The sequence below is a fragment of the Rhagoletis pomonella genome, unplaced genomic scaffold (genome assembly GCF_013731165.1).
Source record: "Rhagoletis pomonella isolate Grant_MI unplaced genomic scaffold, Rhpom_1.0 Rhpom_scaffold_00001, whole genome shotgun sequence".
NCBI classification, from domain to species: domain Eukaryota; kingdom Metazoa; phylum Arthropoda; class Insecta; order Diptera; family Tephritidae; genus Rhagoletis; species Rhagoletis pomonella.
In genome coordinates this window covers 71302420-71322802 of record NW_023458555.1, presented here as the reverse complement: position 1 = coordinate 71322802, position 20383 = coordinate 71302420, and the positions used below count along the sequence as shown (strand labels likewise).

At 34.7% G+C, this 20383-nt stretch overlaps 1 protein-coding gene across 4 annotated transcripts in view; it reads right to left on the bottom strand.

Moving 5' to 3' along the window:
* Window positions 1-20383, bottom strand: part of LOC118747555 (C-1-tetrahydrofolate synthase, cytoplasmic) — a 247948-nt gene that overhangs the window by 144365 nt on the left and 83200 nt on the right. For 3 of the 4 annotated variants that reach the window (XM_036481630.1, XM_036481607.1, XM_036481623.1), the window contains exons 2-4: window positions 13475-13528; window positions 13207-13417; window positions 11744-12103 (exon numbers count right to left, since the gene is read on the bottom strand). In XM_036481630.1, the coding sequence (XP_036337523.1) occupies window positions 11744-12103; window positions 13207-13417; window positions 13475-13528 (625 nt within the window). Of the gene's footprint in view, window positions 1-11743; window positions 12104-13206; window positions 13418-13474; window positions 13643-20383 lie in introns of those variants that run through there. The other variant, XM_036481615.1, reaches the window with a different exon arrangement.

The window sequence follows — 20383 nt, the reverse complement described above, 5'->3', positions numbered from 1 at the left end:
TCCCATTGAAATCTGATCCTTTAGTCAATCAATTGACTAAAAATTGGGTTACTAATCTTTCAAATATGACCATTCCTGAGGCAGTTCTTAATACCTTGAGATTGGGGCAGAAATTTAATTTACCGAAAACTGATTTGCCAATAGTTGACCTTATTAAAAACTTCGAGATTAATATTTACCCTCTCAGTAATTCAGACAAAGATAGTATTAGAACTGATTTTACCAACTTGGTACTTAAATAGAATTATAAGAAGTCACATTTAATCTCACACCATAGATTAATAATCAATGATTTAAAAATTACCAAACAATTTTTCAAACGGAACAACAATATTTTTGTTACCAATGCAGACAAAGGTGGTTCCTTAGTCATTATTAATAAGCTTGATTATTTCAATAAAATGAATTTGGCGCTATCCGATGAGTTGACGTATAGGAGAATTAGTAAAAACCCGATTAACAAGATTAGAGAACAGGTTAAAGGCTTCTTGAAGCGTTGGCTTATGAAGGGATACATTGATAAAAATATGTATTTGAAACTTTTGGAAACCGACGGCTCCATTCCAAGAAGTTATGGATTACCAAAAGTTCACAAGAATAATTGGCCACTAAGAATTATTGTCTCTAGCATAGGAAGCCCGACTTATAAAGTAGCCAGATTTGTTCAAGACATTTTATCTAATAGTTTGCCTAAACCATCAAGCTATGTTAAAGATAGCATAGATTTACTTAACAATAACTTTTTTAGCTATCGATTTTAAATAACAATCGATCTGATTGGCTTTTTTCACTTTTAATTTAACTGTCACTTTAAATTGACAGTGCGAAAATACACGAAATAAAGGCAAAATTTGCAAAAAAGTCTCAGGCGAGTACTGGATTCCCACGCCCACCACTTACGATTGGAAGTCGCATTTGTATAATTCTGCTAAAAGCCAATATGGCGCCAATACGCCATGTATGTGGTGTTTGCTTTGCTAACATCAGAGAAAACACTTCCAGTATACTTTGTACCGAGTGCAACAAGTGGATCCATGCAAAATGTACAAAGATTAATAAGGTTGAATTCAACAAAATTGCCAATGACATCAAATACAATAACTTAAAGTGGAAATGCAATGGTTGCGAAAGTGAGGTTAGCGTGATAGTTGGTGACGATCAGCATGTTGACCATGACGATCTAATCGTTAGAAAAATGGAGAAGATGTTCGAAAAACATTTCTATGCTTTCAAAGAAGACATCGAGAACAAATTGCTTACCATTCGGTCGGAGCTGAACAACATTGTCAAACAAAATAACTCACTCAATACATTGTGTACACAGCTAGACGATAGGGTCAGCACCGTTGAATCGAAATTAACAACGTTCAGTACATGCGATCCAGGCAGTGAAGAGGTAATCGCTGAGATCAATGAACGTGGGAAACGAGCTAAACAATTCGTCGCATTCAACGTTCCAGAGTCTAAAAAACCATCTGGTTCTGAACGTTTAAGCGACGATCGTGCTCTCTTGGTCCCACTGATTCCACAGGAGCTCTCCAACACCATTCCCGAGCTAAAAATTCGCAGGTTGGGGCGTCCAATTGCTGGGAAAACCCGTCCCATGCTTATAGAAGCCCCCTCCGAAAGTGCTGCTAGATCAATACTGAAATTTAAACCACCATCTTGCACCGACATACGTATAAAACCGGACTTAACACCAGCGCAACAAGCACACCTGAAAAAAGTACGCAGCGAATTAAACACATTGATGGTAAGTGGTGATTCTAATAAAACAATTAAGTACGTAAATGGAGTTCCGAAGATAGTGGATAAATTTTCCTTTCACCCAACGCAAGGGAAGCATAAGCCCCGTCCAGAGGCTCCATGTGCACTATCAGAACGCCAGAGGCCTGAGAACTAAACTAAGCACATTTCTAACCACTACTGCTTCTACTCAACTTGATATCATCTGCATCAGCGAATCCTGGCTGCACGCATCCATCTCCGACGGCGAAGTTATTGACGGCACCTATAAAATATTCAGAAAGGACAGAGATCACACAATCCAGTACACATGAACGTGGAGGCGGCGTATTCATTGCTGTCAAACGTGTTATCCAGGCAGAACAAATTATTATTGAAGACAACATTTTGGAGCAAATATTCGTCAAGGTGAAAGGCCAGAGTTATGATCTTGTAATTGGCTGTGTTTATATGCCGCCTTCTTCATCTATCGACCTGTTCTCAAATCATATTTCATCAATAAATCGTATAACGGACAAATACCCTAACTCGAAACTTCTAATCTTGGGTGATTATAATCTTCCAAGTAGCTCGCCGCCAGATGACTGCACCAAACTTGTATACGAAGGTTTCTACCTTTCCAACTGTCAACAACTTAATAAAATATACAATGCCAACGATCGCATCCTCGACTTATGCTTCAGTAACACAGATGCAAGCGTTGAAAAAAACTTCCCCATCGTTGATGAAGATAAGCATCATCCCGCAATTGGAGTAAACATAGTCTTTCAATCAAGTCTGAAGTCCAACTCCGCGCCCACCTTCTCATTCAAAAAAGCCGACTATGCATCCCTTAACTGTTTCTTCACAAGGACCAACTGGATAGATCTATACAAAATCGACTCAATTGACGATAAAGTTAATTTGTTTTATGATATAGTAAACACTGGTCTAGTTCAGTTTGTGCCGATGTACACAAGGAAGAGTAATAACTATCCTTGTTGGTTCTCCAGGGAGTTAATACAGGTTACCAAGCGTAAGAAAGAAGCCCACCATAACTACAAGCGGCAAAAGACCAGAGACTCCTACGAAACGTTTCGTCGTTTAAGGTTTGAGGCCAAACAACTTAGTGCTAGGTGTTACATAAATTACATATCAAATGCAGAAAACGTTTTGAAAACTAACCCGTCAGAATTCTGGAATTTCATTAAAAATAAGAAAAATAACGATCTCGACATACCATCGACGATAACCTGGGGAAAACATACGGCGAACTGCGGTCCTGAAATCAGCAATCTCTTTGCCTCCTTCTTTAGGAGTGTTTATCCGACTGACCAAACCACCGCCCCGGTCGCGACCAATGCTGTAACCACTGATTGTAACGACCTAAGTTTGTCCAGCTTGGAGGTCAATTTCGACGAAGTTTTTGATAACCTTTTGGCTCTAGATACAAAAAAAGGGGCTGGTCCGGATGGTCTGCCTAACCAATTATTAAAGTATTGCGCTTCTGGGCTATGCGAGCCCATTACACATATTTTCAACAAGTCGTTGCAGACTGGTTACTTCCCCTCCCTATGGAAGTTATCCTTTATATGCCCCATACACAAGTCTGGCCCAAGATCGGAAGCAGATAACTATAGACCGATATGTGTGCAATCATCATTAGCAAAACTGCTGGAGAAGATAGTATTATCCAAATTATCTTCATCTTTGAAAAATGTACTCTCATCCAAACAACATGGCTTCATCGGCGGAAGATCTACCACGACGAACTTGCTTTTGTATGTCAGCCACATAATCAAGTCTATGAGTATGGGTTACGACGTTCACAGTATATACACCGACTTTAGTAAAGCCTTCGACACGGTTGACCTCGACAGACTAATCGACAAACTAAGTCTTTATGGTATTCGTGGCAAAGTTTTAGATTGGTTTCGCTCATACCTGTGCGGTAGAAGACTTGTTGTAAGAGTGAACGGGTTCACCTCCGACGAGATCGCTGTTACCTCAGGAGTACCTCAGGGGTCGCACCTTGGCCCTGCGCTTTTTAACATCTTTGTGAATGATATTGGTCACAATATTAAGTCGGAATTTTTAATGTTTGCTGACGACCTAAAAATTTTCCGACAAATAACGTGCGCCGCCGACTGTGAGGCTTTACAATCGGACATAAACCAGCTTTATGACTGGTGCCTGGTCAACAAACTAAATTTAAACATAAAAAAATGTACCGTAATGTTATTTTCTCGCTCACTGAACCCAAGTCGCTTTGAATATACACTAGGCCGCAATCTACTAGAAAATGTATCTACTATGAGAGACCTTGGTGTAACTATAGACAGCAAGCTAACCTTCAGTAGCCACGTTGACAGTATAATTCTAAAAGCCTATCGGACAATGAGCTTTATCATCAGATCGAGCAAGGATTTCAGCAATACAGATACACTGATTAACTTGTACTCAACACTAGTACGGCCGTCACTGGAATACTGCTCAGTTGTACGGTCTCCATATACTGATACGCTTGTAAACAGAATTGAAAATATTCAATACAAGTTCTGTAAATTTGTATCTGCCTTTGAACGTCGCAACGGCCGAGAAACCAACGCTAATGCAGTCATGGAACAGTTCAACTTAAAGAGTTTGACTTGTCGAAGACAGATACACGACCTATCGTTCTTCTTCAAAGTGATCAATGGGTTCATTGACTCTCCGGAGGTACTTGAAAAATTTAGTATAGTCTGCCCTTATACACGCCTGAGAAGGAACCGTCTACTCCTCACGACGAAATCATCGAAAAACTATGTCATTAATGATCCCTGTAATAGGGTAGCCAAGTTGGTCAACGAACACTGTTCTGCAGTAGACTTTTTCGGTGATACACTCAATTCATTCTTGTACAAAATTAAGAGAGCAGTATGTTGTTAGTTGGTTCCTACTTATTACCATGCAATTGTTAATTTATTATACCTATGTTATGCTATTTTTGTGTTCATTTCTTTTTTTTCTCTCTCTATTGTATGTATAAAGCCGATTGGCGTTAAATAAATAAATAAATAAATAAATAAATAAAATATTAAAAATATTTCTATTCGAGACGAATACATTCTCATCTCTTTGGATGTTACTGCTTTGTTCAACAACGTTTCAAAAGAACTGGTATTAAATGCAATCAATTCTAGACGGAATTATTTAAATAACCCTAAGATCCCTTTTGGAGAGTTGAAACAGTGCATTGAACTCTTAATGGATTCCACGGTTTTCAAATTTAACAACCTCTACTATGAGCAAATTTTTGGTACTCCGATGGGGAGTCCAATATCCCCTATTTTAGCGGATTTAGTTATGCAGGATTTAGAAGTTTCCTGCCTCGATAAGTTGAGCTTTGGGGTACCCTTTTACTATAGATATGTTGATGATATTATCACCGCTGTCCCTAAGAATAAACTTGATGAAACTCTTAATATTTTCAATAATTTCCATTCCCGTCTGCAATTTACATTCGAGCTAGAAAAAGATTACAATATCAACTTTTTAGAAGTTTGCATAACGAGGTGTGATAACAAAATTTCTTTCGATTGGTACCACAAACCCACTACCTCGTTCCGCTATATTGATTTTTACTCGTTACATCCATTGAGCCAGAAAGTGGGAGTTGTTTCTATGCTTGTTGATAAAGCGACTAAGTTGGCGGATCATATACACCACCAAAAAAATTTAAAATTTGTTGAAAAAGTCTTATGTTAGGAAGCGCTTATATAAGAACAATAGTGATAATTTAGATAGAAACCTACAGTATCAGAATAACCGGACGGAAAATTTAATGGTGCTTCCGTATATTGAAGGGTTCTCAAAAACAGTGAACAAAATCAATAAGAAATATAATTTCAAAACTATTTTTTCTGTTAACAATAGAGTTAATGATAAATTTGTTAAAAAGTTGAAAGACCCTTTAGTAAAAGATCAGACCCAAGGGGTGGTATACAAGATAAACTGCAAATAATGTGATAGTAACTACGTTGGCCAAACTAAGCGAAAGTTAGTGACACGCATTAATGAACATCGAAAAGACATTAACTAGTTAACTCCAACCTCTACGACTACAATCAGGGATGCCGTTTGGATCTAAATAGATCCAATTGGATACATTTTTAGACGAATTTTTGCGGGATACTTATTTTTTCCGGCCAGTATAAATGTGGATACTTTTTTAAATAGGCCAAAATTTTATATTTCCTATAAAGTTTTTTTCGTTCAAAAATCGATTTTCATTAAAGATGGTAGAAAGCATTACGTTTTCTGAACGTATAAAGAATCGCTACTTAAGCGTGAAATTAAAGCATTTTATTTTTTGTGAACGAAGCAATGAACATATGATATGAGATCTCACCAAAATAGGTATAAGCGCAATTACTTTAATTAGCTTAAAGGATGCTTTAAGCAAGATCTTAATATACATATCGTCGTTTCAAGTACAAAACCGAGTATCAACAAAAAGCAAAACCGCGTATGTGACGTTGCATAAATTATTTTCTAGAGTAAAAACACTTATATTTCAAAATGGTTCTCTTTTTTATAAAGCAATCGCATTTCTGGCTAGTATATTTCAGGACGAATGGATAAGGATTGAGCCAAGAGCTTGTGTGAGCAAATCCAATTTTTGGCAGCAAATATCAGTTACGCGGTTTTGCAGAATGACGATACGCGGTTTTGTACTTTAAACGACGATATACATATGTAAATATATAAAGTAAATTATACTCTTTCTGCAGTAATCTCTTTCATATCACATATTTTCATTTGTTAATTTAAAAAGAAAGAAGATTTCAATGTAGTTTAAAAAACTAACTTGGATTTATTTAAGGAGACTTTTATGAATTTTACTGAAAAGACTTTAAATACACTCTAAAAATTGTTTCGTTTATTTGCGCATATTAAGAGAGGTAACCAGTTTCCTCTTTTAATGTGTGCAAATTCGCACGCCGTGTAATAAAATTAATCATTGCAGTTTACTGTTACATACCAAATTTGTCGCAAGAGCAAAATTACACATAACATGTTTAAAATAAAGTAATGTTTATTATTAGTAGGAAATGAGTAGTCCACTTGCAAACAGCGTTATGTGATTTTATAATAGAAAGCCATAAATTTGAAAAAGCGACTACGACAACAAGTAACATTTAAATTGAATCTTTTTTATTATTACCTGCAAATTTGGATAAATAGGAGCCTTAGAAAATTGTAACATAACATAACATGTCATAAGATAACATTAACAGTCTATACGACCTAAAGCAGCTTTCTAAGTTCATCAGAAGATTGATACTTTTGAAAGTTCATAAATAAGTATGATAGCGACTTTTGGAAGAAGATGTTTTTTTTTTCAGAATATAAAAAGATCTGTTGTTAGTGGACATGAAACTACTTTAAATACTGGTACGTAATCCGCCAAAAACTATGAATCGAAAAAATTTTACATAGCGCACTTTGCAAGTAGACTACTCAAATGTATTTGTAGTTTGAAAATTTTTGAAATTTTAAACATTCTATATATGTGTATTTATGTGTATATTTTAAAGATCTCAAATACTGAACATCTTATACGTATATTTATACAGATTCTTGTTGAAAAATAGATACTTTTCAGTAGTAGTTTTACATGCTCTTTTTAGAGTGTACTTGCTATTTATTATATTTACTTTGCAAAATACTTATGCACAAAAAATGTACTTAATAAATTAAAATTACAAATGTTTCATTTTATGCACATGTTTTCCAAGTCCTTAAGATGGGTTAAATTATTTCTTTTTCATGAAAATGTTTGGTTTTCTTACAAATTATGAGATGTATATGTAAAAAAGAAAATTGGATACATTTGGATACATTTTGGCTTGGTCAGGGATACATTTTCTTGAGACGGCGCGGCAACACTGACTACAATACATAAAGTTAATACAGATCATGATTTTGATTGGGAACAGGTCAAAATTTTGGATAGGGAGAAGCATTGGAACAAACTTAATATTTCTGAGATGATTCACATAAAGGGTACGGAAAATTTGAACCCTATTTATAATAAACTCCTTACACAACATAAGTTTAGGTATTAGGCGCACAGAAAAAGATTGCGCAAAAAACGGCACAGCTGTTTACTTTTCTCTTTGTGCTGTATAGTTGGTGTTTTTTTGCATTGCTGAACTATGATACATATTTGTATGTATGAATATGCATGCTTGCATTCTTAATTGTTGATATATCACGGTTGACGCTCTAGTTAGGGACAGAGATAGTATACACACTTATTGTTGTTGTTGTTTTGCTGCCCATGACTAGTCTAATGTGCCTTTGATTGGCGATTAGTTTAATCTTTCTGTTTTTTATGTTTGATGCTTCTCTCGCTTCATATATACCTACGGTGACCATCCGTCCTGTATTATACGGGACAGTCCTCTTTTTTGCCCATTGTCCTGGTAATTTATTTATTTTATACGGGACGCAAAATGTTCTGTATTTCTTTTCATGTCCTGTATATGTCCCGTATTCGGTGTTTCGGCGCCTCAACAGGTCATTAAAATGGCATGCCTATGAACGAGTTTCAAATAATGTTGCTATATGATAACACTGTCAACAAAAAAAAAAAAATTGCCAAAAATTAGTGGTAAGTCTTAACGACCTAAATTTAATGAATTTTTTAAACAAATTTTACGGGGTAAAAATCTCGAGAAAACTATCCTACAAATTTATGATATTACTAAAAGGATGCTGTTTCAGGGCTAATACATCTAGTATCATTGAATAAGGCTTTAAGATCTGTAAGCTGTTGTGGAAAAAATTTGAAAAATTATATTTTGTCCCGTATTCGGCTCTCATAAATATGGTCACCGTATATATACCTGCTCGTCTTGTTGTAATGAATAGAACTTATATAATTTTGACATTTGAGTCAATAATTCGCTCGCTGTTCGTTAGAATAATTTCAATTTTCTAAATTTATTATGCCGGAGGATTTGCAATTATTACGTGCTACTCCCATAAGAAGTATGCCTTTTGCTTTTTGTGTGTTTTATTTAAAAAGAATATTGTGTGTAAAAATTTGTATTAATTGTTTTTATAGACAGGGTAAACATACCGCCAAATTGACCAAGTTGCTGATACATATATGTGTGTATAATAAGATGGACAATCCATGGTGCCGCAGTTCAATTTGCGTTAAACACACATATATATATTAGCACAGATTTTTGTAAGTACTCTATGGCTGATAAATATTAGTGTTATGATTATGTGACTAATTTTTTACCTGTTTTTAGTATAATTCTGATGAGGGTGCAATATTAGCACCGAAAGCTAAATAAATGAATTGACATAATACTTTTCAATTGGCTCGTAGATATCGTCTTTGGTTTTCATCTTCAAGTATTGAAAATTTTCTTTTAAAGCTTTATCCTTGAATATCCTTGAAATTTTCCAATATTTATTTAAAAAAAAATAATATATGTCAAGGACTAATATGTTAACTACCACATCCTCGAATTTCGTCCTTCTAACTTTAATACTTAAGATAAAAATAAGTGTACACTTCTTTTTATAAGATATCGATAGTTACAATATACATAAATGACCATGCATGCGCTCTAAAAGAACAAACTGACCGTATGATGTACGGTTTAAATTCTTTAATTGTTTTTTGTATACAAGGGCGTAGCCAGCCTTTCACCTAGGGGGCGGCGTAGAGGGATAAAATTATTTTTAACTAACTTTTTTTTTTTGTTTATAAATAGAAACTTCTGCGTTTAAGAAAGTATAAGTTTTCTGGTATCCTTTACAATGATACCAATTTCTTAAAAAACGGGTAGTAATTTTTTCGTATTTTTTTTTGTAAAGGTATTTTTTCCTTTTAAGTGTTTTTTCTCAAAAGTTTATATACGAAGTATACAAATACGCATATCAGAAGGGAGTTTAATCACGTTTACAACGATATCAATTTTTTCAAAATCAGATCAAAATTTTTTAAATATAAGGTTTTTAATTAAAAATTAGAACAAAAGGCGCACTACATCTATATTTTTAGTTGTTTAGTTGTTTACTAGGGATGTTGCGAACGTGGAATTTTAGACATCCGCGGATGCGAATGCGAATGCGATGTCAAGTATTTTAAAGAAATAACTTGGGTGAGTAAATTAAATAGGTGATTTAGGTAAATAAAAAATGAACAGTTGATCATTTTTAATAATTTTTTTTTATAAAATGGAACATTGTATTTAATAAAAAGTAATTTTTCTGGCTTTTCGGGTTCCAACCTGTTTCTTAAAGGGTCGTAAGGCGACAAACTTGAATCAGTTGAAACTTGACAAAATTTTAAATTATTTTCGATTGACACTGCACCAGTTGAGAAGACTTTCAGTTATATTTATTTTTTTATTGTGGTACAATAATTCATTTTTGAGAATTGCATCGAGACTGCAAATGTCGGATGTATCCTCCTGACTTTCATCTTCACAATCTTTTCCAAAAATTTCTTCATTATCATTCTTTTGGTTGTTCAGAATTTGGAACGCCATTAACGGTTTTCGATTTTAGTTTTTGTAATTCGTTTTTAATCCTTTCTTCTGGGACTGTTTTGAAAAATTTCAGCTTAGGTTTCAAATAGGTCGATGTGGCAAATAAGTTGTTATGTTCTAGGAATGAAAATTTCTGTTCTTGTTATATTGTTAAAATGGCACCCGTTTTTTATAATAATTTGAATTATTGGATTCAAGGACAATGAAGGTCTCAGATCTGCTTAGTTCCCGGGTGACTTCTTGAAAAGATTCACCTGTAATGAATAGCTTGTAATTCGATATTTAATTAGATGAGTTCAACTTTTTCTAGTTGCAGGCAGTCACAATTGATTACTCACCGCTAGCGATTCATCCAGTTTTTTTAACAGACCTTTGGCAAATAATATTCGATAGTTACATAATTCTTACCTAATTACATGCTAACTTTTAACGCAGCATGCCTATTTGACTTTAAATTACAAAAGAAGGCGGACGTAGGGGGACAGTTTTAACGTAGCATCTCCAAGGCCAAAAAATACTGGCTACAATTTGTCATTTTGTTTGCCAAATATACATTTTATCAGTGCACTTGCACAATATTCGCATTCGCAAAAGCTCCGCATTGATTATTGCGAATGCGAAAGCGAATGCGAATGGAAAAAATAATGCGGAAGCTACGCGATTGTGAATGCGAATGCGAATAAGAAGTGTTTTTTTATCTAAAACTAATAAAGTTAGAAGGACGAAATCCGAGGAAGTGGTAGTTAACTTATTAGTCCTTGACATATATTTTTTTCAAAAATAAATATTGTGAATTTACAAGGATATTCAAGGATAATATTTTAAAAGGACATTTTAAACACTTATTCGTCCTGGAGAATCAAAATATTAAATTTTTTTTCAATTCTACAGAATTTTCCCTTTTAATTGATACCCATATTGTTATTCTACAATGCACCGAATCTTTTGATCAATTTTTTTATTCAATCATATTCTAGAAATTTCAAAGTCCTTTTAAAAAAAATCCTGACGTCAGAGAGAAAAACTAAGAAGGTAGTTTTACTATATTTGGCCCCCAGTTTTGTGAATATATTGATTTTTTCGTGTTTTAAAAATTTTTGGTTTTGGTCGCACGGTGTAATATACCATACGCCACAGCTTCATGTGCACAGAAAAATCACTATCACAGCACAGAAAAATCACTATCATAGCACAGCAAAGCACTATCACAGCAAATCGAAAGCAATAACTAATTTTCAATAAACTGCCAATAAAAAAGCAAAAATATAATTTTCAAAGTCCCAGTAAAGCAAAGCAGTTCGAATGAAAATCAAAAATTTCAAAGCGAAGAAAAAGCAAAGATAGTAGTGCTGTTGCTGTTGTGCTGACAGTTTTTCAAACCCTGGTTTGGAGTGATAGCATGATTATTGTACACATAATACGATAAATACATAGTGCGTAACTTTATAAATACTCACGATTTGTTCCAGATTTTTAGTTTTTGAGTGACACAAAGTCACTGTGGCATTTTCCCACTTCAACAGCTGTGAGACTGGTGTACCCACAATTTTACTTCTACCTATAACAACAGCTTGTGCCCCACAAATTTGGACGCCCGTACGCTTGATTAGCTCAACGCAGCCCCCGGGTGTGCAAGGCAGATACCCATTCGTGTCACCGATGGAGACGCGGCCTTCATTAACGGTATGAAGACCATCGACATCTTTGTCCGGACAGACCGCGTCAGTGATCTTGTGGGAATCCATTTTACTTTCTGAATCAAGCGGCATTTGCACTATAATTCCATGAACTTTAGGATCATAGTTAAGTTCTGTTATCTATAGCAAGACAGGAAAAAGTAATCAAAACGTAGAATTTGCCAAATTAATATGAAATATGTACATTAGACTGCATCACTCCCCATACAAACAAAAGCTGTACTATTTTTCCATTGAAATTATAAAAGCTATTATATTTTAAGACGTCCACCAGAATATTTTGGAAAAATATTAAGATTTAAGTGAGCTGGACCGATTTGAAAATACCTCCAAAAATTGAGTTTTTATGAATAAAAATAGTTTCTTAAAGAGTTTTTTTGAAAAAATCCCCGCAAATGACAAAATGGATTAAGCTTACAAAATTTGCATAAAGATATTTAAAAAAATGTTTGAACGGAATCGTAATGATGGGATTTTTGATGCTGTTTTTTAACTTTTTTCAAAGATTGATATAAGAAAAACTTGAATAACTGAACCTAAACTCTTCCGATTTAGACTTAAGAGGTGTCATTTTTTTTATTTTTATGCTAATAAACTCATTCAAAGGATGAAAGAGAAAGGTAGGATGAACGAATATCTTTCAAAGTTGAATTAAGATGTGTTGGTGTTTGACCAAAAAAAGGGACACGAATGACTTCTTTTTGGACAGAAACATAATAAAAACAGTGTAAAAATACCTTTCTACTGAGATCCGTTAAGTCTAAATCAGAAAAGTGTTTGCCCAGTTATTCAAGTTTTTCGTAAATCAATCCTTGAAAAAAGTAAAAAAAAAAAAACAGCATCAAAAATCTCATTCTTACGATTCCGTTGAAAAGATTTTTAAATATTCTTATGCAGATGTTTTAAGCTTAATCTGTTTTGTCATCTGAGGGGACCTTGTTCAAAAAGTTCTTTAGGAAACTATTTTTATTCATAAAAAACTCCATTTCTGGATGTATTTTCAAATCGATCCAGCTCACTTAAATCTTAATATTTTTCCGAAATATTTTGTTGGACGTCTTAAAATATAATAGATTTTGTAATCCTGGCGAAAAAATCGCAACTTTTTTTGGTGATGCAGTCTAATGTACATATGTAATTTTTGCAATTTTACAACTTTTTTTCACATTTAAATTACAATTTGCAGATATTTAAATCAGATCTTATTTTATTGCATAACTCACCTTCTCAAGTAAGTCAATTTCGGTAACAGTGCGCGGAAGCTTGATAAGTTCTGCAGTAATGCCAATTTCTGCAGCTGCCTTGATTTTCATGCGAATGTAAACGTTGGAGTCCTCACGCCCACCCACTTGCAAAATCCGCAAGCCAGGCGTAAAAACAGGAAGTTTAGCTTTAACATCTTTAATTTGCCGCTTCAAAGATTCGCGTACTTCACTTCAATAAAAAAAAAAAATTAAGTAATGCGGAATATTGAATACATTTAGTATTTACTTTGCCAATTCAGTGCCTGATATCAGTTTAGCGTTTCCCGACATCATCAAGGAGCTAAAGTACAGATATGTATATTAATTGAGAAACTATTTTTCTGTTTTCAAAAATATATGTATTTATTTTCAAAGTTCAATCCCAACCGCACTAATCAAAAGCCAGCAGCTTAATGCATTAACATAGCTTGTGTTCAACGAATTTGTAGCCAGACCAAATCAACGCACAAACAAAATTCGGCTTGCACTGGATTATCAAATCTAAACGATCTTCAGCGCAAATAAAAAAAAATAATGTAATGTATGTATTATTTTGCTATTGCAAAGTGCTCTCTCAAATGTTTCGGCGAACTAAAAATTATGCACCTTTATCACAATCAATTGTTTTAATGTGTCCGTATGGCGAACTAATTCAAGATAGGGCTAGGGTTTGATCCCTGGTCCGTGGAACATCCAAAAAGGACTGTTTTTTGATAATCATGTGTACAGCTGCCGATAAAGCTTATAAAAACAGCTGTCTTCATTTCTGTGCCAACATCAAGAGGCTGCAAACACATGTATGATATTAGGGTGGCCCAAACTTTTTTGTGGCGGAATTCGTATAACGCGCTAGTGGTTTTAAAAGAATGAATTAAAAATCGACATATGGGAGTTTCCAGAAAAAAAATCTACCGCGTAAAAAAAATTTAAAGTCCAATATCTTACTTATTTATAAACGAATTTGCTGCTGTATACTATAATACACTGGTTATGTAAGCAAAAACATTTTTGCCACAAATGGTCTCGTTAGGTGGCGCCAGGGTCGAGATATTTTCAAAAATCGTATTTCTGCTCTGATTTGTTCCACATTTGGCACGTTTAATTGATACGTAATAAGACATAGATTTGCAAAAATGGTGGCGGTGATGTCAAAATAAAAAGTACGTTCGTCATAAAATGCATGTATTCTTCCCGTTAAAAATTCTCTCAAGAACAATGTTAACAAAACTTTTTCAATGGAAATTGTAGTAACGTAACGCCAGGTAACATCACGTCAGATAATTCAGCTGATTAAACATAAAGCAGAAAATATTTCTACATTTAAAAACTTGGAAAATTTACCTTAAACATTTCCAATATTACTACAAAAACTTTTTGTACAAATAGTCTTGCCCAATTCGCAGAGTTTTGCAGTTTTGTAAGCGAAATAAAAAACCAATTCTTTTTTTTGTAACGTCACGCCAGTGCGTATGTTTACTAATATCTTTAATCAATACTACCAACAGTTGTAAATTTTTTTATATATACATACATATATATATATTTTATATATATACATACATATAACTTCTTCTTCTCTTATTTATTGGCCCTGCAACCGCCTAACCGATTTTGGTCGAGTCCAACACAGCCCGCAAGCCAGCCGCTTCTCTTCTGACGCCAAAATGAAGCCAAGTCGTTCTCAACCTGGTCTTTCTAACTCAGAGGAGGCCTTTCTCTTTCTCTGTTACCAGCAACGCGAATACTTTCAGAGCTGGAGCGTTTCTGTATATTTGAACGACATGACCTAGCCGGCGTAGCCGCTGGATTTGAATTCGTTGTTAATGCACACAGGAGTGCAGCCGTAAGGACTACGATTGGAGTTTTTTACTACTATTTTGTCATTAATACTCCCGTACTCCCCAGTGATCGATTATACTATTTTGCAAGGAATGAAACCGATTCAAAATAACGTTCCGGTTTGGGTTTCGATTTTGCCAAGTGTTTCGGTTTCGGTTTTGGTTTCGTTCTTCAAAATTTATTTCGGTTTTGGTTTCGGTTTCGTTCCGGTTTCGGTTTTTCACAGAAATTTAGTTGATATTGTTTAAATCACAATGTCTTAAACCTTGAGGAAAGAAAATCGGAAATTACAGTTCACTGATAATATCAACACTAGGTTCTTTCCCTAACAATCCGGACCGGATTTGGTAATTAGAGAATAAGAGAAACATTTTCTTTCAAAAATGGAACAAAGTTCAGAAGTACGGAAACGCAAAAACCCACATTTCGTGCCCACAAGTCGAGAAACAGCTGATTCACGTTGTTCTTGTTTTTGTCACTTATACCATGTTCTGACCGACATCGGAAACATGTTTTCGTTGCTAAAACTGGTTTTCGACCTAAAACTTGTGTTTTCGTCCATATAAAATCTGTTAAACGAAAACCAGTTTTCGCTGAAAACTACTTGAAAACTCACTTTCCACTCATTCCAATCGGTGTCTTCACTAGTTTTTTTCGATTATTTATCGAAGTGGAAGTCATATTTTATCATCTTTAATACGCCATTTCGGATTTATTGTTAATTGCCTGGCCAAAGCAAAATAAGAATGAAAGTTAAAGGTTGTAAATGAAAAGAAAATGAAGGAAAAATGTTTTGGTTGTCGGTCAGAACATGGTATTAAATGCAAACACTTGGAAATTGAATTTTGGTTTCACAAATTTGATTTTAAGTACATAGATTGAAAATACATCAACAGGCCACTCACTTTTCCTTAAAAGCACCAAGTAAATGCAGGCAACATGTAAACACAATACAGCTGATATGCACTTTGACACTTTATCCATTTTTACTCGGAGAAAATTTCGGGCTGTTTCGGGCAGGAAGAAGAATACACTTACGATCGAATACGCTCGAATTTTCGCTCTCTATTACCCATTTTGTTGAGTACAGGCATGATTTCTGGGCTATTTTGGGCACACGCGGGATCTCGCATTGCGTACGGGAAAGAAACTACTTATATATAATTAATCGATTATCGATTCACAACAACAAAGTCATCAGCAGATTTTTGCGAAAAGTTACCTTTCCATACTTATTTACTACTTAACAAGAATTTTAGCAAAATGTTGCTGATTTTGGTTAAATAAATCATTTATTTCAAAGAAATTTTATTTATTATTTTTGTAAATTTCTGGAAACCGATTGAAACCTGTGATTGAAATGGTTTCGGTATCGTTCCTTTTCAGGTCAAGATAACGGTTACGGTTTCGGTTTTGAAAAACGAAACGGTTTTAAACGGTTACGGTTTCGGTTTGGGTTTCGGTTTCATTCCCTGCTATTTTGCGAGATAGTTAACTTTTTTTATCAAAATTTATAAAGTAACTCAAACGATGTCGCATTAAACACTGCCAAAGCACAGTGCTTGGAATGATTTCTGAACGCACTTTTGCTTTCACGTTTTGATAAAGTTTCTTAAGCCATGTTACAGTATTATTTAAAACTTACGACTGCAGTGATGGATTTATATTGGGTATAAAACTCTTCAACGCTTTGAGGAAAAGCTCGTTTATTGATCCGAACACAACACGAGTGCAGGAAAGAGCACTTCGAGTACATATACCGTACTTGCGGAGGTGGGGCCGAAGCACGAAAAGGGGCCTGCTGTTTCATTTCTTTCAAGGCAGGAAAGGCAAATAAGGGTGCCATGCATTCCAACCACATTCAGCGGTTTGTGCCATCATACTTGCTCAATGAAGCAGCCTCCCAGCCATTACTGAGTGGTATAACTGGTTGCGGGCTATGAAATACTTGACCTGAGCCCTTTCTAACCAAATCAGCACTGACTTAATCAGATGAACTTAAATGACGCTAAAAAAGATCGATTTGATCTTGTTGCTTACGTCTCTAGGCTGCCGAAAATGATAATTTAGAAATCCGATCTGCTATTTTTTATTTTTATCCGTAAAAACCATTTACTAAATACAAATACCCATAAGAGCACGGTGTGCTTGAATAAGGTTTAAACCAAAAGTCCACACCCATCAATTTTTCTACAAATTCCCATTCTGTCATCATAACCAAATGATTTGAGCTAAAAGCAAACATCTTCTCTGGAAGGATTCGAAAGTTATCTCGATTATGATTCGTTTTTCTTAGATAACTTTTTTAAGTTAAAACCATGATACAAAAAAGAAGGTAGTTTCAATAAACAACTTTTTGATTAAAAAGCAGATTTTTGACAATTGCTCAGTTGTGAAAAATTCGAAGCGGCGTTACCCAATTGTAAGTTTTTTGGTGTGGGAGATTTTATATCCTAAATTTGGGATTATAAATAAAATAGTTGTGTTAATATTTACCTTTTAAAAATAATTAATATCTTATCTTAAAAACGTTTAAATTTTACATTAAATTCGATAACAACTTGCCAAATCACTATTTTAATATTAATACAATTAGTGAACATATTTTAAAATTTTTTAGTGTCCTCATGTCATCTGATTATTTCACAATGTAGTTTTCTATATCTGATACGATGATTCTGATATAATTCAAATGAAATTTAATAATAATATTTAATACATATTGTCTTTGTCCATTTAACAGCAAATGGTATTTACTTTGAGAGCCATGGCCGCCAAATTTTTCCAGAAACACATATTGTTTTCAGATGAAATTTTGACACACCCAAAAGTGAAGTATAAAATAAATAGATAAAACCTAATTTTCAATCAAACTAATTTGTGTAGTTCAGGGGCGTCTTTTGGTAAATGTCCTGGAGGCTGTTTTAATATATCCTATCTTATTATATATTTCTTAGCTTTTCTACATTCTGAGAAGTTGAGAGCATGAAGTCTAATGTTCGTTTTTGGTCAACTACGACATTTGATTTAATTTTTTGCAGTCATTAGTTCATTTCCCTTGAGGAGTCACAATGCCATACCGGCTATACCGATTTTTTTTTGAAATTTCGGACACAAATCTTCCAAGAATGGTTGTAGGCTAAAACAAAACCGATATCAAAAGGGGGTGTGGACCCTCCCATACAAATCGAATTTTTCGTAGTGCATATCTCTGGAAGTATTTATGGTAGAGTTCTGGAACTTGGTATGGATATATTTATGTGTATGAAGTCAATCTCAAGCTCATGGAAAATGCAGCCCTATACTGCAACTCTTTCGTATTCGGATTTTGCTACGAATCGTAGAAATAGTATGCTGCAATCCGAATCGTAATTTCGAACTTTCGAAATTCGTAACAGTGGCATGCCTAAAACGAACGAGTAAGCTTTTTTGCGTAATTTTGTACGAAAACAATTCTGTGTCGGTGGCGAAATAAAAGATGTAAATCGATGTGTGTTTGCAAGAATATTGGTGGTGTTCATTTAAACAGATAAATTTGCCTTTCGCATATACGTATATTTTTATCCACTGCTTTATATAAACGAGCAAAAAAGAATATTTGTTGCCCCTTATCGAGAAACTTGGGTCCGGTTTAGTTAATATACAATGATTTTCGGTTGTTGTGTCCAAACGCATAAATGGTTGTTGTGTCCAAACTTTAACATACACGTGTAATCAAAGGATCCACATTTTGTTTAAGATAAATGTTTCAAATTTCCTACCACTAGCTTGTTAATAAACTCGGTTTGCACTATGCACTTTTTGGCAAATTTCGACGTGGGTTCTGCGCAAAAATACTGTGGACGGCATAGCCGGAGTGATATGCACAATAAATGTTGTATACCTTTGACATGTCGAAGCCCCTCTTCCCCGCAACACAGAAAGAAGAATTCTACTTAGTAAGGGTTATAATCCCTAAGCGCGGCCGAAGGCAGAAGCAAGCGCAGCAGGTGGTAGACTTAACAAAGTGCATGTTTTCAATGGCTTGGAAGAAGCTGTTATTGCATTAATTGGATTGAGAACCAGAGCTTCAGGCATAGGAGCAGTTCTGGCTTGTGGTTCAACTATTCAACCAGAAGCTGACATATGTAGATGCGCCCATGGTTACTATGCCCGACAGCTCCTCATACCTTTGTTAATCCATTGTCATAGCGCCCGCTTACTCTGCTGCTATATGTAATTGCAAATACATGAGAATCCATAATTTCCCCCGAAATATGTAAAATTAACCAATTTTACAATAAACAAGCACATGAGTGTTTTTTTTTAAATTCCTTTCCACTTTGTGTTCCTTCATTCAGCTATCTTCGAAAAACAACTGATAGCTGGCAATGCTGCACATGTTTCCGCAAGGGTTGCAGCATGTGCATTTTTCGTTTTTCGTAGCGTAGCTACGAATTACGAATTACGAAAATTCGGGTTCTAGAATAAGGGGGATGGGTTTATTGGAAAATACAGCGTGCCACCATAGATCTTGGAATAGAGGTAAATGAAATCAACCCAAAACCTATGAAAAATGGGGTTATATGAAAAGGATCTCGTAGCCAGCTACGAGAGCTAGTGGTATAAGCCATATAAACTAAAATTCTGGTGACGCATAGATACCTCTGGATTTACCTAGAATACTGAGATGAGGCATTTTTCCAATGGAAATATGTACAGAAAAACGGGCGCGACACCTTCTGGAAAGTAACATGATCACAGGGTGTATCCTTAGAACCATGTTAAGCTAAACCTTGAGGGATTACATTACTATAAACAGTCAATTTTCACACAATTTAAAATGTACATGTGTATTTAAATATGTCATGAAAATTGTGTTGCTAGCTTCATTTTGCAAAAATGTTGCAAGCTTTTTCACAGCGTGAACAGAATACTACTTTGCTGAGGAAATGTTGTGGAATTTCACACTTATTTCACAGAAAGAAATTGTATATGCAATTTAACAGCTTTTTCACGTGAAATAGGAATAAGATCATATGCTTAAGAACAAAGATTTTTAAATCGACAAAAAATTAATAAGAAAATTTGAAGGATTTTAGATATTGCGTATGGTAGCACGAAATGTCACAATCTGCTTAATTGTCAGTGTTGTGAAACAGGGCCCTTTCATTATTCGTGCAACTTTGTTTGCAATATAGCATATGGCAACTCCGTAGTTTCTTCTTGGCTTGGGTTGACGGTTGACAGCACTGATTTCAAACTAAAAAGATATTCAACCCGAGCAGAAGTGGAAACTGCGGTAAGTTTTTTCCTTTTTATAAATTGCTTTATTAAT